We start from the raw sequence: 22,116 nt of genomic DNA, 5'->3' as shown, positions 1-22,116 counted from the left end.
GATCTGATCGGGTCAGCGCGCTGCTCCCGTGGTGTTCGGAGACAGGCGGCGAGGACAAAAACCGCAGGCCAGTCCGGATGACCGTATTGAGCGTCCTTCGAACGTGACAACGCCGCCCCAAGAACCATCGATGACAAGAGTCGCCATGGGTAGGGTAAAGATGTGAGTTGAAGAGATGGATGTCACGGAGTTCAAATAGGCCACCGAATAACGACATGTTTGAAAGATGCTGAGAAAATGTGACGAAAATATGACGCCCAAAAAAGTAGGTACAACTTACAAGTCTGATATACGTTGTGGCATGCTACACGCAAGGACAGATCCAGGATAGCAAATGCATAATTCAGTATTCACAGTGAACTACCACTCTTGTACGCCATCAATGCGTCATCAATGTAGGACGCATATAATCAGGGCGTGAATCAAAGGAGACCGACGGTTGTAAGACGACTGCTGACGCGACTTTTGACATATGTTCATGATCACAGAAAACAGCCGAATAAAGCAATTATTGCATTTCAATTTTTCCCGGCGATGAATCATTGTCAAAAGTAGTGGCAGAGAGGAACAATGGGAGTAAACAGGCGAGAACCATGACTGGTGGAGCCCCGGGAGGATGGCGACGTCTACGAGCAAGCAAGTTGGGTCGGAAGCGTAATCTCATGGACCCAGCGCTATCCTATCCGGGATTCTCACGCCGTCCCATGCGGCCAGGAGGCGTCGAGGCCACTCTCCATCCGTCTTGTTCGGAGATCGAGTCCCGATGGCCGGATCTAGATCAAATGTAGAAACTTCCCATTGAACATACTGCTCCTCGACGTCTAGCAGCGAAGACATTTGATCGCCCCCTCGGGAGTGACCTCTCAAATGTGGAGTCGATGTTTGGATGATGATCATAATGTCGATCTTGATACCTAATTGATGTCGAGGGCTTCTTCGATGTCGGGTCGGTAAAGAGCACTGCATCTTTCTAAGCAAAGCAGAGCATTTGCCTCCACTTAAGCAGCGCTCAGTTTTTCATAGCAGCATGTTGATCTTTTGGCTTGCATCTATTATCTTGCTACTTTAATTTTATATCGCCCGGCCGGACGATATAAAATTAAAGTAGTAAGATAATAGATGTCACCCGGTATTATTCCGAATAATACCCAAGACATCTAAGGATAACCTTGAAAGTTGACATCAAAACAGGTCAAGGTCAAGACCTGACACAACGAAAGGGTCATATTGCAAGTCAAGCACCGTCGTAGCTGATGACATGTCCTGACCTTCAATGGTAGATGAATATTATCGAAAAAAGCGTCCTTCTTTCCACCGCCAGGCGCCACACCTAGGTTGCCTCGTGGAGGACTTGGCTGAGTGAGGAATGGGGGTGGGGGGGGGAGGAGTTCGCACACATCCGCAAGGGTTGGGTTGGAGTGGAGAAGGTCTGTCATGTCATGCAATTCAATGGGTATCAATTCAAATAAGTTACTGAGAACTATATGCATTCCAAACACTCAACAGCTGGAGCCTTACCTGCACCTGCAGCAGCTGTGCAAGGAAGCGCGGAGAGTCTCCCACTCCCGGTTTCCGAAGCGCAGGCCCAAGGCTAGCAGGCCACTGTCTGGATGACTCGGACGGAATTATCGAAACAGAAATTAGACCTAGAAGGGCACACGCCACAATTCGCTCACCACACAGCGATGCACGGGCGTGATAGGCACCACCACTGGACCACGCGGACGGCGGCGAGCGGGCACAACCGGCACGGAGCGCCACCAGCTCGGAACTGACACACGCGGGTTCCCCGCGCCTGACCTTGACCCGGTGCCAGGCGGGACGGAACCTCCCTGCCACCAACCCGTGTGGCAAAAATGCAGGAAACTTTTAGTACTGATCACGCTCACTAATTATACCTCGTCCGCAACACCATTTCGCGATAACTTGCAACACAAGCGTCACCAAAACGCGAGCGAACAGTACCCCCCCGCCGCACCTTCACTTTTGGCCGCGGGCTGCTGTGATGCCAGATGTGTAAACTGACCGCTGCCAAGTGATGACGACTTATCGAAAAGTCTCTTTTACTAGTGACATTCTGACAATCCTCCTATAATTTTCAGAGCTGGGCGCGTTCCTCGATTTTCGGTAGTGCGTTAGCGTTCCTGCGTTCCTCCGGCCGCGGTTAGTGCGTTCCTGGAATAGCGTTCCTCATTTTTTTTCGTTCGGTGCGTTAGCGTTCCTGCGTTCCTGCGTTCCTCCCTCAAAAATACCGCCGAACCACGCGGCGCGGGCCCAACCAAACACGGGGCGAATCGATCACAGAATACCCAGAATGGCGACGTGGGGCCGAAAAGCAACTCGACATCTCTTTTCCGAATCGAATATCTGAAATACGTTTTACGAACATCATCCGTAGGGTTTTCAACAAAAATACGACCTGCTTAAAAACAATAGTTAAGTTAAAAGATGTATCTTAGTAAAAGTTATCATATTTATTTTACACATTTAATGCCTGAAACTGAACCGAATAGTAAACATCACCACTAAAAATCTTTACACATTTAATGCCTGAAACCGAATCGAATAGTAAACATCACCACTAAATCTAAGCAAGCCTTCTTCGATTCGACCGACAAGTGGCGCCTCTACCGGCAAACACACGTACTCGAGATTCAAACATTTGACACAGAGGTCATTGGCAGCAATATAATTTTTCGGGTTGTTCCGCAAGAACGCAGGAACGCTTCAAAATTTCGGGTGGTGCGTTCCTCTTACTTGCGTTCCTTTGAAAAACCTTGCGTTCTTGCGTTCCTAAAAAGGGCGGTGCGTACGTACGGAAGAACGCAGGAACGCACTAAAGGAACGCACTTGCCCAGCTCTGATAATTTTAGTCTTTATTTTCTATGATTTTACAGATGTTAGACGTTCATTCACTTATCCAGGCAGGTTTGGTGAAGAAAATACAATCATCCATTCACCCATGCTTCATTCATTTATTCATTTCACAGCTAACCAGAAAATGCCCAATGCCTATCAGATGAAATTGAAGTCATGAAAGCACAAATGAAAAACAACAAATGAAGATAAAACTCTATTGCAATGCAATTCAACTAGAATGAACCTTCAGAAGCTCCTTGACATCTTAGGAAAACCTGAAAAGAAATATCCGTCTTGACTTTCTCCAGGTATTTTAAGAATCTTGAGACATTTGAAAAAAAAATAAGACTTAAATCTCTAAAAGACGAGACCTGAAGAAAAGTCTCCAAAGTATCATACAGTACTGACGCAGGTCAGACATTACATGGCGCAAAACAAAGTCGACATCCCCGCCCTTTTGTTTACGCATTCGCGAAAGACACGTGGTTGGAGTTACATTAATTTTAACAGTGTTTTTATATACCTTGATTTTAACCATCATTTGGCCTGCTTGAGGGATCACTATTGCTCCGTGCTTACAATTTTATCCAAAGTCACCCGTTACCATAGGCGGCGGAACGATTTGAGACAAGGGGGGGCACCATGGCTCAAGGAGCCAAACCTAGGGTACCCCCAAATCCTGTTTTCTCATCGGATTTAGGCCACTTATTTTTCGTCACAGCCCTGACACGATATTTTTTTTTGTTTTTTTTTTACTAAACGAAAATGGCAGTTCACCCCCGTATGCAGGGGTGTACCTAATTTTATATCTCTTTGTGGGGGCATATGCACCCACAATCCTGAAGTATGCCCCCACAATGATGAAAAGGCACCCACAAGTCTTTTACAAGGCTGCAAGCGTCCTTTCGAGAGCACGGTGCCCTTCGCATGCTCTAACGGCGTCCTCCTGACCGTCTCGCGTTCATGGATAGCGTTTTGATCACTCGGCGCCCTTCTGGGAGAACGGCGCACTTTTGACAGCACCACGCCATTCTCATGGTCTAACGGCGCCCTCCTGACCGTCGCGCGTCCTTATGGTCTCTGTTCACCGCGCATCCCTCGACTATTCGGCGCCCTTCTGGCCTCTCAGCGCCCCTGAACCACATATAGCGTTTTCAATCACTCGGCACCCTTTTACGAGAATGGCGCCCTTTTCATGATCTCAAGGCGCCCTCGTAACCATCTGGCGCCCCCACGTCCCCACCAACGTAGCACTACTGACTGTGCGGCGCCCTTCTGGCCTCTTAGCGCCCCTGGACCACATAGCGTTTTCAATCACTCGGCGCCCTCCTAAGAGAATGGCGCCCTTTTCATCGTCTCACGGCGCCCTCGTAAGTCGTAACCGTCTGGCGCCTCCACATTTGGTGCCCCTCCTACTGGATGGCGCCTCTCTACATATTTTTTACGTCCTTACGGTCAGTTTCCACTTTTAGGCGTGTATTTGCTTAGTCAGACACGTCACTTGAAGCGCCATTCGGCTAGCAATGTTATCAAATTCGGTGTTAATTTAGGCTCCCACATAAAGAATATCTATCGCGCCCCAAAACGGCCTGGCGCCGGGCGCCCCTACAGCTGGGCACCCACAATCATTTTAGGAAAATTACACCCCTGCCCGTATGTGTGGTTAACTTTAAGCTGATCCTCAAGTACCTATGTGTTTGTCTCTTCCTTATTGTCGTTTGATAAATTCCATTTATCCTACATGTATAATTCCCAAGAAGCCATCGCAGTACTAATCAGTGGCGAATCCCAGGGTGGAGGTCACATGGGTCATGACTTAGGACCTGGGGTCACCACATGCCTGCCAGGAGCACCACAGGCCTGACAGCCGACAGGGGCACCACAGGCCCGCCAGGGGTGCCAAAGGCCTAGCAGGGGCACCACGGGCCTGTCAGTAGCACCACAGGCCTGTCAGGAGCACCATCGGCCTAGCAAAAGCACTACAGGTCTTCCAGGGGCACCACAGACCTGCCAGGGGCACCAGAGGCCTGTCAGGGACACTATCGGCTTCGCAGGGGAACCACCGGCTTCGCAAGGGCACCATGGGCCTGTCAAGGGCACCACAAGCCTGTCGTTGGCAATTTAGGATTGTCAGAGGCACCACAAACCTGTCAAGGGCACCTGCGTTCTAACAGGGGCACCACAAACCTGCCAAGGCCCAGGGACACCACAGGCCTAGCAAGGACACCACAGGCCTGTCAGGGGCACCACGGGCCTGTCAGGGCCCATGGGCACCTAAGTCATGTCAGGGCCCACCGTAGGCTTGTCAGGGGGCAGGGTAGGTAGGTACCACAGTCTTTCCAGGGGCACCAGCGGCTTAGCAGGGGCACCAGTCATCACATGACTAGCCAAAAATAAAGAAAAAAACTGAAAATAGGGCACCACCAAAATTAAGTGGCCGAAATCCGTTGAGGTTTTAATTTTGGGCATAGGTAGGGGCACCACTTCGATTCATGAACCTCCCCTTAGAGTTTTCCCGAATCCGCCCCTGGTACTAATACATCAAATTTAAGGGGGGCACCTTGCTATTGGTGCCCCCCTTGCAGAATTCAAGGGGGGGCACGGTGCCCCGGTGCCCCCCCCGTTCCGCCGCCACGGATATCGTAACCGTATCGTATCAATAACCCGGTTTAAATAGCATATTGATATTTGACGAGGCTCTAGCTCGTTAATTTGGCGATAATTTCGATGCAGTGGTCTTCAGATATTTAGAGGGGATCATTTTGTAAATTGTTAGGCACCATTGGCATCTTTTGCAACATCACGGATGGAGATATAAGCTTGCAACAAACCCTATGTAAACCGGTCTATTGGTTGTGATTGTCTTATCAGTCGATTGTCAAATTTTTTATTCATGCTCATGCTGGTTCAGGCTTCATAATGCAAAAATGTTGGATGAAATTAAGAACTTTTGAACTTCATGTAACTTTTTTTAATATAATATTTGCTTAACAATACATTATTCACTTTCTTTGTTCCTCATTTTTGTCACATCTCCAATTATTGTTACCTTATTTTTATGTTAATGTAATGTATTAGTGTGGTATTAGTGTTATGTATTGTTATGTTGTGTGGTGTGAATGATGTCTAATGTCTATTTGGCTGATGAATCACTTCAACTTAGGCAGTTACCTAGGTACTGCACTACGGACACACCATAGCATATTAAAGAATTTTGAAGGTCACTTGGCCTGATGGTCCCATTCTCATATTGAGCAGTGCATTTGTTCAATCAGGAATGTTGTAGGTATCAAATGTGATCCCAGTGCAGTGACTAGTGACTAATGATTGCATCCAGGCATGAAGGAGCAATTATGACCTAGAGGGAGAGGGGTGGTGGCTCCAGTCATAAATTACTCTAATGCTGAATCAGTGTGAAGCTGAGATAACAAAGATATTATTAAAATGATATAAAAGGGAAGCATTCTATTATAAGCATGTGTTGCAGTTGTGACTCAATTACTAATCAATAATGATAGATGAACAGAATAGTCAGAGGTTCAAAAATATCTGTCAGCTGGTTTTGCACAAGAACCCATGCTTGTCATTCTCATATTTTCCTCACTAATGTATCACTCTAGTTTGATTTTCACCTGTTTCTAGTCATAAACCCTATATAGAAGGTATCAGTATCATTCATGACTTGTAACCCACTGATTCAGGAAATGCATTGTACTAAATAAATGTATAACATAACAAGCAACATCAGGAGCATTGTTTTGGGGCAAAAATTGCATCATGATGGATGGGACCTGGGAATAAGCATAAAGCATTCATGTACATGTACCAAGTTCATTTATGTCCCTTTTACACACTGCCTATTTATGTCTTATTTCTTTACTGGGCATAACCTGAAACACCTTTTATATTGTTTTAGGTATTCAGCCATGTCTGCACCATGTGACAACTGTGCTGAAATGGAGGATGACCCAGCAGAGGAGGACCTGGCCGATGCCGGGCCGGCAGAACCGGAGGAGGTGTGGCGCTCCACCGCCGCCGACCCGTCGCCCTCACACCGGCGCTGCGTGATTCACATCGACATCGACTGCTTCTACGCCCAGGTGGAGATGCTGGAACGGCCGGAGCTGCGCGATAAACCGCTGGGCATCCAGCAGAAGAACATTGTCGTCACCAGCAACTACGCGGCTCGCGCGCGCGGCGTCGGCAAGTGCTGCCTGGTGACGGAGGCGCTGCAGGCCTGCCCCGACCTGGTGCTGGTGAACGGCTCCGACCTGACGCGCTACCGGCGCATGTCAGCGCGCATCCACCGGCTGCTGACGCGCTTCTCGCGGCGCGTCGAGCGGCTCGGCTTCGACGAGAACTTCCTGGACGTCACGGAGGCGGCGACACGCGCGGCGGGCGGTCGGCCGGCCGCGGCGCCGCCCGGACACGCGCTGGGGAGCGCCGACAGCTGCTCGTGCGGGTGCTCAGCGCGGCTGACGGCGGCGGCGAGTTTGGCAGCGGACGTGCGCCGCGCCCTCCGAGAGGAGCTCGGCATCACCAGCTGTGCCGGCATCAGCTTCAACAAACTCCTCGCTAAGCTGGCTGGGGCGACACACAAGCCCGACCAGCAGACGGTGCTGTTTTTCGGAGGCGTGAACGAGCTGCTGCTGTCTGCCGGCGCTGTGCGCTCGCTGCCCGGCGTCGGCTCGCGCACCGCCGCACAGCTAGGTGATCTCGGGGTGCGGACGACGGCCGATCTCCGCCGAGCGACCCCGGCTCAGCTGCGGCCTCTGGGCAGCGCCGCCACGGTCGCGGCTCTGAGGGCTCTGGCGTTCGGTGTGGACCCGGGTGAGGTGAAGCCCTCCTCCGCCGCGCTCAGTATCGGCGTCGAGGACGGGTTCCGGCGGGTGGACAGTGTCGAGGAGTGTGAGGTGAAGCTCCGGGAGCTCGCCCGGCGCGTCCTGGTGCTGCTCGGTGAGGACGGGCGCACGCCGACCGTGCTCAAGCTGTCGATCCGCCGCTACAACCGAGAGGACTACGGCAGGTTCAGAGAGAGCCGGCAGACCAAGGTGCCGCCCTCGCTGTTCGCCAGGTGGAGGGAGCGCGAGCGGGAGGTGTGCGACAGGCTGCTGGCCGAGGCCATGGTGCTGCTGAAGAAGATGTTGAAGGACGAGCCGTTCCACCTGACGCTGCTCGGACTGGCCGTGACCGGGTTCAGCGAACAGAGCGGCTCGGAGAAGGCCGGCATCGCCAGGTTTGTCCAGAAGGCTGCCTCCTCGGCTACCAAGAGGAAGAGTCTAGATGATGCCACAGGAGATGACGCCCCTCCCGGAGGCGTAGATCCGGCAGTGTGGGAGAGCCTGCCGCCGGACATCAAATCGGAACTGCTACGTGACCAGGAGGTGGGCCCGAGCAAGAAACAAAAGCAGAGGTCTATTGCCAGCTTCTTTGGCGGTTCAATCGATTCAAAGAGTGACTCTAAGCTCGCCGCTCTAGATGAGAGGTCAGACAGCATGCCAACGTGCTCTGATAAGGCTGGGGACACTGCAGGTGACGAAGTGACACGGTCAAGGAGCCCTTCCCCCGTGGAGCTACAGGACAGTGACGATGACAGGGGATCAGACAGTGACCTGGATGACCCCGACAGTGACTCTGATGACCCAGGGTCACCGGTCATCGCGAGGTCGGCGACGACCCGTCGTGAGGCTGAGTCGAAGGTGAATAGTTCCACCACTGAACGGGAGACTTTGGACGCCGAACAGGTGAGAACCGCTTCTCCCACCAGAGGTGGTCGGTCGGACGACCCAGTGAACTCGCGATCAGTTGCAAATTCTTCACCTCATGTAACCTCCGAACGACCCCAGGCGCCGAGCGTTTCTACCCAAGCAAACCCCGCTCATCGTTCACACCCCTCATCGGAGGAGAGAGCTGACAGCGAGGAGACGCCAGCCACCCTACATAGGCGGGCCTCGGCGCAGTCCCCGTCATCCTCCGCCCCCGGACCCGTACCGGACTCAGCATCATCAGCTGCAGCATCAGCTGCAGCTGACCCAGACCCGAGCGCTCGGTGTGAGGACCAGACCCCAGGCGGAGGAGGGTCGGGGACCGGCCCGGAGGACTGGGACCCGGACGTGTTCAGTCAGCTGCCGCCGGACATTCAGTTCGAGCTGAAGATGGCGCGTCGGTCGGCGGGCCGTGGGGCGCCCTCCGGTGGTGGAAAGGTCAGTCCCAGGGGACCAACTGCCGCTGCCGTCGGCGCTGGAGCCGCCGGGCGAGCCAGGAACGGGTCGATTCTGAAGTTCTTTAAGAAGTGATTGTGCTGTTAGGTTAGATCTGTCTGATTTTCTAATCGCGTATTGTACAGTGTTGAAGCGTCGACTGTTTTGTTGGCGGGCCAGTTGTCCAATCCATTGAAGCCGTATCGTGCAATCAATTATGTTTGCATCTTTAAATATGCCTGGATGGGTTTCATTGCAGTCGCCCGGACGGATTGGAGATGCGCTTAGAGGCTTTCACCAACCCGCAGAGCCCGGATGGGACGAACGGGTGCGTGGCGCTCGGCTCAGAGCGGAGCCGCCTGTCAATGTGCTGTGTTGAAATACTGCCGTTAGAAGCTTGGAAATGTGATACGTTTTTACAATATATGTCTTTACAACGCATAAGATTTCGGAAGTGCTTTATTGCGAACCCGAGGCATGCTCAAGAACAATGGTTAACCACGTACAAACTACAAACAGGCAGTATTATTGTAACGTCTGTATTTATCTCGGTGTATTGCACATGTGACTAGACGTTAGTGGTGATCGCGCATCCGTGCACCAAAAATCACCGTGTAAAGGATATCTGTCTCGATAAAGCGTCAGACCAGACTCGCACTATACATCCGACTAGCCGGGGCCGACCCTCCGAGCCAGATGTTCCCACTAATCGTGTCCATGCGCAATGACGAACCGTTAACCGTCGGCCGGGGAGGCCCCTACCACTGGGTCGGCTCGGCTCCCCGTAACGTACTTCACACTCTGAGAGCTCGGTCGCTCCACGAGGGTTCCAGTACAGCGCCCAATAAGAGATAACAGTCCGAGGCGAGATACAATGACATACACACACGCACACAAACCGGCATTACTAACGCGGCGGAACAACAATTGTCCAGCGGGTGTGCTCGACGCGGTAACACGACGACAAGTGACGCCACGTGGTAGGTTTCAGCGGCCAGCAACTGCTGAGACGTATACCTGTTCTTACTGATCATGTCATGATAACAAACATGAAAAATGTTAGCTTGACAACGCTCATGGTATCGAATGTCGTCACGTTGATCGGGAGATTCCGGTATGTCCGTACACGCACACATACAGATTACAGACATACATCCACTGCGAGCATTACGAACCGCATGCCATGACTAGATTGTCGGGGTAGTAAGTAGGTATGTGAACACTAACATTCTTCAGTATCACGACAATACCAGGTTAAAGAAACTCACAAACTGAAAAGGCACTAGAAACTAGTGACTACGCATATAGATGTACGGCATCTAAATTAAAACTGCAACTGGTAAAAAGAAATAAAAAGTTCTTACACGGGAACCTAAAAAATCCGGTAAATATGCCTCATAAAGCGAGCCACAAAAACGTACATACACACAAAGTAAAGCGTTCCCTAAAAATGCACAACTCAGCTGCAAAACGAAAGCACTATGGTGACTAGAGCAGCCCTGCCATTCCGATGTGGATACAGTTCGGTACATGTGTCTCAGTGAGCACTGACGCTGAAACTTTGACTGACTGAGGTAAATTCAGATCAGAGAAGCCGATACGGACGGGTGAGTATTACGGGTGGGGATAATACAATCGCCATCAATTTGATTTTGACAAAATGGTAACCCCACACACACCACACGGTTTACTCCAAACGAGTGGCGCGTGCCTTCCCGGCAGCACTGTCATCAACACCCCACCTTCTGAACGTACGGTCCAAATGTACCGGCGACCTGTCCCACCACCTCGGCCACGTTTTCACTCCCGGCGCCGGGCTGGGCGCTGCTCCCTCTCCTCAGGGACCTCACGCCGGGCCGGGCGAACCATCGACAGTTCGAACAGTGTCGCGCCACACGCAGACCCCACCGACCTCTCCTCTACCGTCTCGTTCCTTCTCGTCCGTCGGTCGGTTCACGACTTCAGCTCCTGGACCCGCCTCCGTCCCGCCACGTCTGCCTTGGTGCCGTTGGCAGCCGCGTGGCCGTTCTTCTCCTTGGAGCCCTTCTTCTTGTTCACCGCTGGACGGAGGGAAAACAGACAGGCGAAATGTTAATACAGAATAGTACGATGGACATTTTGAAGCTACATACTTCTCCTTGATATTTGCATTTCGCGTTTCTAGTAAAATAACAGAAAAGAACAATCTTCCGAAATAATGATCCTTGTTTACACTTCGACATGACTGACAATTCTGCCAGTCCGTTTCTCTACAAACAAAATGCATAACCACTAACAAATATATCCCTCTGTTATGTCAGTGTGGCTGAGAGCTTACCCTGGGCCGCCTTGCCAACGTCCTCCTCCAGTGAAGCCAGAGACGCCTCCGTCTGAAAACCGTACGGGGATGAGACGTCACCACACCAACAACACCACACTGACCACACAAGGACCGGTGTATGCCCACATATGGCCTTATTGCTGCCCTAAGAGCAGTGTGCGTGAGCGGCCTATCTCAGTCCTACCTGTACCAGTGACTCCATGGTCTATTGGTCTAGCTAACTATACCGTGCGTGAGCCGTCCCTTGTAAGTCGTACCTGTGCCAGCGACTCCATGGAGAGTGAGCGCTCCGACGCCAGGCTGTCCGAGGCCACAGAGTCGGTGGAGCCCCACAGGTCCTGTCGGGAGGGGACGGGGCGTCACCGGCAGAACTTCAACCACATAGGGGGGGGGGGGGGAGGGAGAAAATCCGAGGTGACGACTGACAGCCCAACAAAGGAAGTGGTAGCGTATAACAATCTCGTCGGCACATCGAGTGCCGATCACATCAACAATCAGTGTCGACGATCGCATCGACCAGCGTGCAAATTGTTGAATGCATGCAATCTGCAGCTTCTTTGTGTAATATGCGATCGCTGATGTGATGACCCACCTCCTGATCCTCCGGATCGGCCTCCTCCTGCTCCTGATGCTCTGACTCCTGATCAGAGGGCAGCTTGGAATGACACGACACAAAGGTTTTAAAATATCTGCTGGAGAAAAGATTACCACTGCTTCGCCTGCTTACCTCGTTCCTGTCTATCCATCTGCATTGCATGGGCAAACATTAATAGTTAATCGTTGATTGACTAATTTTGTCGCCGTTTCCCTTTGTAAGTTTTGTAGTACAAAATAGTGTTTTTGTCTTTTGAGAAAAAGTTCAAACAGCTCAAGTAATAAATTGCTCCATCTAAGCTGAAGTATTCTTACCTGATCCTCAACTTCCTCCTCTCCATCATCAGGCTCATCCTTGTTAGCGGCATGATGGAAATGTCAATCGTCAAAAGCTGCCGTCGCTCAGTTACAGTCGTGAAATGTGTCGCAACTATCACGTTAGGTAGGTTCACCATTATATTAGCAGGTATTCACTGGGCCTTACAATATTCTTGTACCCTGACTTAATTGCCAAACGGCGGCAATTATCCATATCCATCAAACACCAACACAAGCATACCAAAGAACACGGAGGAGAGCATAACTGGGAACCGTCCAGTCCCCAGTCCAGAAATCAATCACACCACCCAAATTAAACGACTTCATGCCACCGTAGTGTAACAACGATTCCGATCAGCTTCACCCTCTAGTCATCCACTCAAGACCACGCCCCCGCTGGCTGCATATCCCACCTGTTTGATGGCCTTGATGTTGGAGCTGATCTTGGCGACGTTCAGTTTTTCCGAGACGGTGCTCATCTGTTTCATGATGCGCTCCATGGCTCTCTCGGTCTCCTCCAGCCGGCGGCGCAACTGGTCAATCTCGGCGTCCTCCGCTGAAACCAACACAGAGACCGGAAAGTCACAAGGGTGTCATACTAGGGACATCGAAGGTTAGAAAGACATTGGGTAGCTGGGGGCGATAACCGGGGTAATGGGAGGCTAAAAGGAAGGAGGGCCAACGGGACGAGGTCAACTGAATTGTACGAGAGAACTCATTCCGAGTTCAGATAGTTGCGGGTTAAAGAGACATGGGAACACGTCTGCTCTTTAAAACTAGTACAATGATTGAGCAGTATGAAGGAGTGAAAATCGAGAACATCATTTAACAATATGAACAACTGCTAGGAGACGAACCCATTACGCAGCTACAACAGACATGACAGGGCACTCACGTCGGGTCTGCGCCGATGCGGCAGCGGGGACAGAGTTGGCAGCAGGCGCGGCAGCAGCGGTGACGGCCGCCTTCTGTCTGGGCGGCGGGGTCTCAGGCTCGGGCGGGGGCCGGCGCACGACCACGGGGCGGCAGCGGCCGGCCGGCGCGCCGTCCACCGCCGAGCGGCCCGAGCCGGAGTGGTAACCGTACGAACGGTACTCGGTGGACAGGTGGTAGTCGGGAATGATGGGCTCCTTGCTCTCCGACGGGTCCGGGTTCTTGAACATCACCTGAGACACGGGGAAACAGTCAGACGCTGGACGGAATAAATGATTGATGGAGAGGGAAACGAAGAATGAAACAATGACGCTGGGCAAGCATGTATTAGCTTCAGTGTTATTAATCAGACAATCCATTAAAAATGAAAATGTTGAGGCAACTTAAGGCTGGACAATAAATCGTAGACGGACCCACTTTTCCTAGTTCTCAACACAGCCTCATTGTTCTAGCTTGAAGCACATCCCATTAGTCGTAAATAATCACGTAACTACTGTTTCCTCTTTCCACCACTAGATGTCAGCCGCGTCGCGCACAGGAGCACCGCAGCGGAACGCGCCGGTAAATCTCTGAAAGTCTCCGTTGCCAGATAGCCTTGGCCGTGGCCCGGGGCCTGTCTCCGGCGGCGGCAGGGCGCTGTTGCCAGCCTATTTCGGGCGGCCGTCTGCCCGACACCAGACAGAGTGTAGCGGGGCGGCAGAAATGCGGCCGGCCGACTGTCACCGGCCGATCGGGGCTCCGTCCGCGCCCGGTGCAGAGTCGCCGGCACAGCTGAGAGACTTTGAACTCGAGCATCAGCTGTGCGGAGGTGGCCAAGGGTTTTCTAACCCGCTCGGATAGCGATGAGAAGGTATTATCCGAGACTGATAACCGAGGATATGCCGCGGCGGACGAAGCCGTATGACATACGCACGTCATGGAAGCCAAATAATGGCGCGATGTTTCGGCGGGAACTCGATAGGATGGGTGCGCCAAGACAGCCGGTCCGTGAGATGGGGTGGAAAGGTCACGCCTGCATTTTTAACATACACCGCCAATGGCCGCTCTGGGCAGACACCCGGCCCGCGGAGGCCTCGGCTGGAGCAGCGGCCGACCCCGAAATAGCAGCCAATGCGGGGACGTCCTGAGAGCACTGACGACACGGCGCCCATAAATCACCGAGATGGGAAAACGGTAATGACGCAACATAACCCCGAATATCTGAGCGGCGCATCAAAAATAACCACCGCACAAAACGCCAGCTCTGTGGGGCCTAAAGTTTCACAAAACTGTCGGACTCGGCTCCCTCCAACTATCACACCAAATAGTTTAAGAGATAGTTAATAACTCTACGGCGATCCCGCCCACACAAATATCACTATCCAAACAGTACCTTTGCCAAAATACTCTAACCCCATCCCCGAACTCTCAATGACCTCGTAATTAACGGTCGTGTCGTGACTGATGTGAGACAAATCATCACCTTGCTCGGGCCGGTCGGGGGCCCCGGCTGGTATCGGCAGGGCAGCCTGTATAACCTCCGTCGGGCTCAGCTCGGGGCAGTCAGGTACGCGAGGAATGTATGCCGCCGCCCCACACTGGGCCGGGGGTCCGGAAAAGTGCTAGAAATTATTTGTGATTGAGTTGTTGATCTCAGTGACAAGCAAACATGCTAAAAACGAAGTGGGGCTGCTTAACCCTCGCCGGACCTATTGTCGGACCCCCCACCCCCTCGGCCGGCCGAGGGGGAGGGTTGGTACGACCCCTTTTTGCCGTTTCGCCCCTTATGGAGCTAGAGCCTCGCGGAAAAAACAAGCGTGTGCGCCGTTTCAAGGCGGAACGATTGATACCCGATTTTAAGGTCCCAGGTCAACCGGTAACCTCTGAGGTGAAGTCAAAAGGCCCAAGGTAGGGTTTGGTTTTTGGCAAATAATTTCGCAAAAAATGGCCGCAGAGCAGCGATTTTGGCACCATCGTGCTCGCCTGGCTCGGCCCGTCGAATGGTATACTTTTTGTTCGGGTGAGGTCAACTTAACCCGGCAGTTGCTGGAGTATTTCGCCACCCACCGTTTGCTGGGGGGGGGGGGGGCGTTAAACGCCCCCAGCCGATAACTCGAGAACCAATAGGCGCAGCGAAACGCACGAGGCGGCAAACGAAAGAGCGCGACGAGACGCTTCAGATGAGTACTTTAAAGTTGAGTTTTGAGGTCACAGGTCGGGTCAAGGTCAGGTCAAACACCTGAAATCGGCCTTTCAGTAGCATGGACTTCAGGACTTCGCAATGGGCGCCTCTCGTCATAAACTCTGTCAAAATGGTGCACAATCCATCGTATAAGGTCTACAAGAGTGTCAGCTCCATGTAGGGGTCAGTCAAGCATAGGTCAGGGTCAAGGTCAGGTCAACCGGGTAGGCACATATCCCCGAAAATCAAAACTGATATTCGCAGCCCGTGACACGTGTTTTATGGGTAATTTGGGGCGTAGAACACGATGGTGACATTCATTTTATCATATGTGTACGTGTTTTGCTAAAAATGTTTAATTTAAGAAATGCATGTATCATAGTCGTGAAGTAGTCACGAGAAATTGTCAAGATTCAGTTCAAGATTTTGGAAAATGCGGAGCGATAATCAATAATCGAAGATAGCCATTTGATTGTTCATGGTATTGGCAGTCTAATGGCGTTTACGACATGTCTGTATGTCTATTCTGTGATTTTATATGATTTTTTGAACATACGCCGTTTTTGGTCGAAAATTAAAAATCATGACGTCACTAAAACCTCGATATCTCAAAAATTGTCCGACCGATTTTTTTTGAAACTTTGTCACAATAAACTTCAATCAATTCCCTACAGGTACCCAAAATTTGGCGCGCGTTTTTATGCCCGGCGAAAAAAGTGGGGGCGTTTAACGCCCCCCCCCCCCCCCCCCAGCAACTCGCGGGTTAAGGTATTGACCTCGAGTCAAGGTCAGTTCAGAGCCCATCAGGCCACGAACTTATCGAAGGAGGTCGTATCGCATATCATTCGATTCGGGAGGTCTTCCCGAGTCCATTGGTGGCTTTCCCGAGTCGCTGGCTCAATTTGATCATGAGTTATTGACGAGAAACTCCTATGACCGGTGTGACGTCATAAATGACGTCACGGAAGGTCAAAAATGCAAAAGTAAAGCATCGGATCTTGCAAGGAGTGCACGAAATCACGATTCCGTGTGCTTGAGATAGTTTGAAATCATTCCATGCGCAAAAACAACAGTTTCCTTATTTCCCCATTCACTTTTAATGGTGAGGTCACGTGACCTCGAAGAGTAGCAGGCATTAGCAAAAATTGCGAGTAGGGCATGACAGAAAGATGATTGGTGGTTTGTATGGCATGGCCATTTTTAACGGCTCGAAGTAACATTTCTCAAAAAGTCTAACTAAAGAGCAAGTTGTTGTTGATTATCACTGACTTGTGTTTAGGGGTTAATAATGACTGAATTTTTTAGTTTGGCCCAGAAATGTTGACAGCATTGTGTGCGTTGATCAATTCTGAGCTCAGGGACATATATTCTATTTAGATTATAAGCGTTTGTTTTTCACAACTTCCAGCGTTTTAAAGAGCGCCGGGCCTTCAGTAGAGCGGCGAGGTGACAATTGCCCCTACATCATGTGGTTTACTGGCGCATATCTCGAAAAGTAGCAGGGAAAAGCAGCAAAGCACCTATATGGAACAAAAGATGAGTAATCAGAGGATAGTATAAAATGTTCATTTTTAGCTGCTCGAAATAACGTTTTTATAAAAGTCTAATTAAAAAATTGGATATGATTTTAAATTACGTCTTGCAGCTGCTTGCAAACAGCTAGCTTATCTTGCAGAAAAGCGATGCAATATGTCAGAATGATGTTGGCACAGTGAACAACAGTGCCCTGAACTAGTCTGACAGGAAATTTCGTTCAAAACGACGATTGGTCAACTAATAAATTACCACTAAAGTTCATCATTAAAATCGGTAAATGTGGTGGCCTATAGAGAGTCTAAATTGTCTTGTGTTTGGCGACAACTGACGAGCTCAATTTTGACCTTAGGGCAAAACTAGCATCGGAATCGTATTCTTCGATCAATTTGGGATTAAATGATACCTATTTTGTTCATATTGCGGACAGTCAGTTTGGGGGAATTTCTAGCGCTTTTTCAGGCTGCCGGCCTACAGTGCGCCCCCCGGGGGGTCGGCAGGGGCCGACGAGAGCCAGGATAGACGCTCGCGGCACGTGAGCACGTAACATAACACGGTAGGTAGGGTGTCGAGGTCGGCAGGAATCATAGGCACCCGGCGAGCTTCAGGTTTGTCGCGTTAGCACAGCATCGAAAAATGGAAAACCAACTACTGCAATGACGCATAGTGATTCGCAGCATTAGTGAAACTTCCACTCGTATTATCATACCTTATACGCACGTTACAAAATTTCCTTCGTCCCTTACAAAAGCGTGCAAAGATAAGACTATGAAACACCTAGCCCACCTGAGCTCCTTAAAGGCAGACTAAGCACTGTCTCAGCACGCGTCCACAACAGATCTCCTCCAAACTCCACACGCCCATACCAGCCGTCCCCAGCTCCATCACGGCTCTCCGATCTCACCTTGAGTATGGTGTAGACGAAGAAGACGACGATGCCGATGGTGTAGATGGGCATGATGATGCCCATGGTGCTGCTGCCCTTGGTGGACGGCGGCACGGCGCCGTAGCCGCCCGGCGTGGGACGGCTCCCCGGCTGGGGGCCCGGCTGGAACCGGATACACGCCGGGTCAACACGGAATGATACACGGCGGAAAGAGCATGGTCAATAGAGAGTGAGAGGGAGGAACCAATAGAATATGGGTGGCTAGTAGTCAGATGACACTGAACGGAAAGGGAAGGCCACGCGATGAAAGCGAAGAATTTTATCAATAACGAATGACCCATGTTTTCAGGGTGAACATCACAAAACGTCACAGATACACCCGTCCAACCTAGAAGCCAAACGCGTCTACCAGCTCACCGGTGTTACAAAAAGACCCACTGTCCTACCCCCATCGGCCATCCCCCTTCATCTGATACCCGTGTTTCGCTGCTGTGGCCCCGACATCCCCGACATCCTGCCTCCTACTCAACCCACGCTCCGCCCCGCCCCCGTTACGGCCCACCCGACTCACCCGTCCCATTCGGTCCATGATGCGTTTCGGCTGTCGGTTGATGTCGTGTAGGTGAGCCTGGGCGGCGGGCGGCAGGTCTCCGCGCAGTCCCGGGTGGACGGGAACCCTGCGGCCCGCCGGCAGCTGGTCTGTCGGACGGAGAGAGACGGACACTGTCACCACAGGCCTCGGAGTGGAGGAGCTAGAAGGGCGGTGCAAAATGTGATGGGTGAGACCACTGATCACGTTGGCGACAGAAGTAACAAGAGAAGAGTTCGACAAACGTGGTGTTTTGTACGCTAAAAGATCAGATCAGTGACGGCAACGAAGTTTCACTTGAGTAAGTTAACTCTGAAGCTTCAACCTATTTTTTTTTTTTTTATAAATTTAGCTCGAATGTTTGAATGGACGGATTGACAGAGCCGGAGCCCACGCTAAGCAGAGCTTGTTGCGTAGACTCCGACCCCTACCGTCCGATTGCGCAATTCCGGGTAACGGGAGGATTTAGATGCCAAAGTTTAACGTGCCCTTCAAAGCCGGACACGGCCTGTCCCACTCAACTGACTTCAACTGGCTGCGGCTGCTCCCACCAACCGCAGCCATCCCCGTCAGGAGTCTCAAATATCGAGCGCCGGAGCGTCTCGAACCCGGGCTCTCACTACCGGGAGTCCAATGCTCTACCAACTGAGCTACGGGACAGACAAACCTATCTATGTAACATCGGAATGGATATAGCATAAATTCATTAACATCAGACACTTAGTATCTGTTAGCATCAACACATGCACTACAGGGTGTCCGGAAAGTCCTGGCGCTTCTTTTGGACGCCGTGTAACGCGCGCTGTGATTATTGGACATTCAGCCAATCATCACAGACATGACCCCTCGTTGATTGCTCAGCCAGAGGTCGTGTAAATATGACCTTGAAATCGTTTTCAGTGATGGGTAGATGGGCGAAGATGCGCCTTGTCGCTGAATGCCTGCGCGCGGCGGCCGGGTGCGACTTGAACGAGGCTCGAGCTGCAGCGCGATGCGGCGTTTTTCGATGAATGGTTTAGCAGGTAAAGGTTTATTTCGACTCGGGAATTCCTTAGAAAATATCCTCAGACCGTTTCGAACGCGATATGGGAACGGAGCAGCATTTCAGCGCGGCAATCGAAGAAAGTGCGGGGGTCTGATGGATAAAAATGTCCCATCATCTTCGTCAATGTCGAATAAATGAATAACAGGCTGGCCCACGAGGGGTTCCTGGACAGCCACATCAACCCGAGGGTCAAGACGACATGCCCTAAGGGTCACTTCGCATTTCAACAGCACAGAGCACCCTCCAACAACGCCGCTGCCATTCAAGCTAAACTGACAGAGGAGCTTGCCGGGCCAGATCACCGTGGCGAAATGAGATCAGGCCGCCTTATTCTCCTAACCTGACCCGCTCGACTAAGGCGTGCTACGCGTTTTGTAGAACAGGATCTAGGCCATTTCTCACCCCAACCTGGAGTCGCTGAAGACTCGCATCATGACAGCATGGGAGGACCTGGAAATGCCCCGCATCGTCAAAACCCGCAGACGCTTCCTCCCCTACGTCGAGGCCGTCGTCGGCGCCGACGATGGTTACATTGAATGAGCACGTAGCGGAAGCATGTGGCTTGGTGTCCCTGGTCATTGTTTTGATCCATTGATTAGTATCTATGAACCAATGGCATTTGTTTTAGAAAATGTTGAAAAGCGCCAGAACTATCCGGACACCCTGTAGTGGCTGAAATGGCTCGAATTATTCATGCAAAAGATAGGCGTTATTATTCAGAACGAATAGAGCCGTACCACAGCAAACAACCACAATATCAGTATTGCAAACCCCCGACGCATTATAGAGGCAGGTTCACTGTTATTCACAAAGCTTCCAGCTACCGTGTTAGTCATGTTTCACAAAACGCGTGAGAAGGTCAGGAACTGTAACGCAGCCACCATTTCCGTCATCTGGTATTGATGAGCTGCAGCAGTTTGTTAGTCACGCGTCACATTTCTATTAGGACGTCCGCCACCACCGGGACCGTGTGGCGACTCTGTGGCAGCGCTCACTGGCGGCGGTGAGCTCGATCCCGCGTGGCGGCCGGACGTCCGCCCTCCGCACTCCGAACGTCCCCTCCAGGCAGCCCGTCAGGTTCCTGGTGGGCGGGTCGTCGGCGGCGCGGCGGAACTTCTCCAGCGCCGGCTCATCCAGCTGCACGCCGCAGGCGCGCCACAGCTCGTCGGCGCACCAGCCGGCCAGGCCCGGCGTCCAGATGTCCGGCCGCGGCTCGGGCGGTAGGTGCAGCGAGGCAGTCTCGGCGCTGCTGCGGTCGGCCCGCCACGACAGCCGCCGACACAGCTCCGTGAAGAAGAGCGCATTGCGCTCCTTGGTGAACGGCACCGGGTGGCAGCAGGGCAGAATGCTCGGAGGTCGGGTGCCAGTAATGGCAGCTGTTGGATGTGGGGTCATGGAAGAGTTAACCCTCAAGGGAAGGGCAGTGGTAACTGGAGATTCCAGCCAGTGTCAATTGATAACCTATCCATAAATTTTGGGAACCAATCTACCATGCTGCAAAGAATGGTAATGTTGGCAAAACTGTCTCAGCAAAGCCTGGAATATCCCGCAGCCAGTCTTCAGAATGATGTACTGCTTTATGAGCAGCTCAAGCCTAAAAGGCCTGAAGAACAGAGCAGCTCAAGGTCATGGTCTAAAATGTTGTGCTGACAGATGCCCAGGAATCTATTGTGTTGGCAAGGAAGATAGAACAAGATCAGCCATGGCATAATGCTAACATTTGAGCTTCCTTAATTAAGCTGGAGTGGAATGGTTTATCATCTGGTTGATTATCCTGGCTGGCCCAGTATGTCAGCTGTCACCATGACGTGCAATCTGGGCAGTGTTTCACGGGACGCTGCTACCACGCTGCTATCAAATTGCGCGAGCTGACGTCACACTTGTGGTAGTGTTGGAGCAATGGGCCTGTTGATGTTTCCATAGAAACCCAATTTGACACGTGTAAAAGCAGCGTGCTGTTATCACCGGTGAAACAGGGCCCTGGCAGTGATGAAACAGCCACACTGCTCTAGGCATTCTAAAGTGAACAAATTTGTGTGTGGCTGTTTTCAAACAAAATAATTTAAGTCAAAGTAGCATATCTATGATTAACTAAGCTCCAAAAGTTAGGCCTTGCTTACCCCTGGTAACCAGAAGTTAAAAAAGGAGCACACACAGCTTTGTCCGGGATTAAGACCCTTCGCTAACATTTGGGTACACACGACAGCAAGTCCATGCAAGCCGAGTGCATCCACAAGACATCTTCTTAAACCTGGCCATTTCTTGAGTTACAGCAAACATTAATATTGAAAAACTTTTCAAAGTGTGTTTGGCATAACGCAAATCCATATCTAGCCGCAATAACCTCAAGATGAAAAAACTTTTGCAGCCAATTTTTGCGCCAGAAATGACTCATTTTGCGAAGAAGCCTTATACTTGCCTTCATTAGTCGTTTCCGGAGGCGCAGGGGTGAATGAGGACTGCAGCATGGGGAAGAATATTCTTGGCCATAATAAAGCGAAGCAGCCAACAACTAAGGACAAAATAAGCACACTTTTCCCTGACCTAAGCCCCGCAGCGACCTCCATCTTCGACTTGTTGTTATGGTTCGAATTGCCAGTTCTACTTGTTTCAATGAACTTGCGATATACGGCACATGTTCTAGAGATTCGCTATAAGTTATTAGAGATATCTCCAGT

At 51.3% G+C, this 22,116-nt stretch overlaps 3 protein-coding genes across 9 annotated transcripts in view; 1 reads left to right on the top strand and 2 right to left on the bottom strand.

Annotated features, from left to right (window-relative positions):
- LOC122381177 (1-phosphatidylinositol 4,5-bisphosphate phosphodiesterase classes I and II-like) overlaps positions 1 to 1,999 on the bottom strand; it is a 91,770-nt gene extending 89,771 nt beyond the window's left edge. For 3 of the 5 annotated variants that reach the window (XM_043365042.1, XM_043365045.1, XM_043365043.1), the window contains exon 1: positions 1,519 to 1,983. The gene's annotated coding sequence lies outside the window, so the exon portion shown is untranslated. Of the gene's footprint in view, positions 1 to 1,518 lie in introns of all 5 variants that reach the window. The other 2 variants (XM_043365044.1, XM_043365041.1) reach the window with 2 other exon arrangements.
- A 1,292-nt stretch (positions 2,000 to 3,291) lies between these two features.
- On the top strand, positions 3,292 to 9,503 carry LOC122381188 (DNA polymerase iota-like). The gene is made up of 2 exons (XM_043365074.1): positions 3,292 to 3,344; positions 6,776 to 9,503. Exon 2 carries the CDS (start codon positions 6,786 to 6,788, stop codon positions 9,153 to 9,155), a length of 2,370 nt encoding a protein of 789 aa, XP_043221009.1. The 5' UTR covers positions 3,292 to 3,344; positions 6,776 to 6,785; the 3' UTR covers positions 9,156 to 9,503.
- A 79-nt stretch (positions 9,504 to 9,582) lies between these two features.
- LOC122381190 (resistance to inhibitors of cholinesterase protein 3-like) lies at positions 9,583 to 22,072 on the bottom strand. Of its 3 annotated transcripts, XM_043365075.1 has the most exons (11): positions 21,858 to 22,068; positions 20,434 to 20,814; positions 18,376 to 18,503; positions 17,823 to 17,966; positions 13,187 to 13,457; positions 12,705 to 12,847; positions 12,289 to 12,327; positions 11,972 to 12,034; positions 11,637 to 11,717; positions 11,377 to 11,428; positions 9,583 to 11,119 (listed from the first exon to the last, which is right to left on the bottom strand). In XM_043365075.1, exons 1-11 carry the CDS (start codon positions 22,003 to 22,005, stop codon positions 11,013 to 11,015), a joined length of 1,557 nt encoding a protein of 518 aa, XP_043221010.1. In that variant the 5' UTR covers positions 22,006 to 22,068; the 3' UTR covers positions 9,583 to 11,012. The 3 variants fall into 3 exon arrangements, with proteins under 3 accessions (XP_043221010.1, XP_043221012.1, XP_043221011.1); XM_043365077.1 differs by lacking the exon at positions 20,434 to 20,814 and having other exon boundaries at positions 21,858 to 22,072; XM_043365076.1 differs by lacking the exons at positions 11,972 to 12,034; positions 12,289 to 12,327 and having other exon boundaries at positions 21,858 to 22,065.
- Between the last annotated feature and the right edge of the window lie 44 nt (positions 22,073 to 22,116).

This window comes from Amphibalanus amphitrite, unplaced genomic scaffold, assembly GCF_019059575.1.
Source record: "Amphibalanus amphitrite isolate SeventyFive unplaced genomic scaffold, NRLGWU_Aamphi_draft 000115F_arrow, whole genome shotgun sequence".
Taxonomy (NCBI): Eukaryota; Metazoa; Arthropoda; class Thecostraca; order Balanomorpha; family Balanidae; genus Amphibalanus; species Amphibalanus amphitrite.
This window is presented reverse-complemented; position numbering and strand designations above follow the sequence as displayed.

Coding starts and splice junctions, on each gene's coding strand:
- LOC122381188 (XM_043365074.1), top strand. CDS start 6,786: ATGTCTGCACCATGTGACAACTGTGCTGAAATGGAGGATGACCCAGCA.
- LOC122381190 (XM_043365075.1), bottom strand. CDS start 22,005: ATGGAGGTCGCTGCGGGGCTTAGGTCAGGGAAAAGTGTGCTTATTTTG. Junction 20,815..21,857: donor TCCGGAAACGACTAATGAAG/GCAAGTATAAGG, acceptor CACATCCAACAG/CTGCCATTACTGGCACCCGA. Junction 12,035..12,288: donor AGGAGGAAGTTGAGGATCAG/GTAAGAATACTT, acceptor TGTCATTCCAAG/CTGCCCTCTGATCAGGAGTC.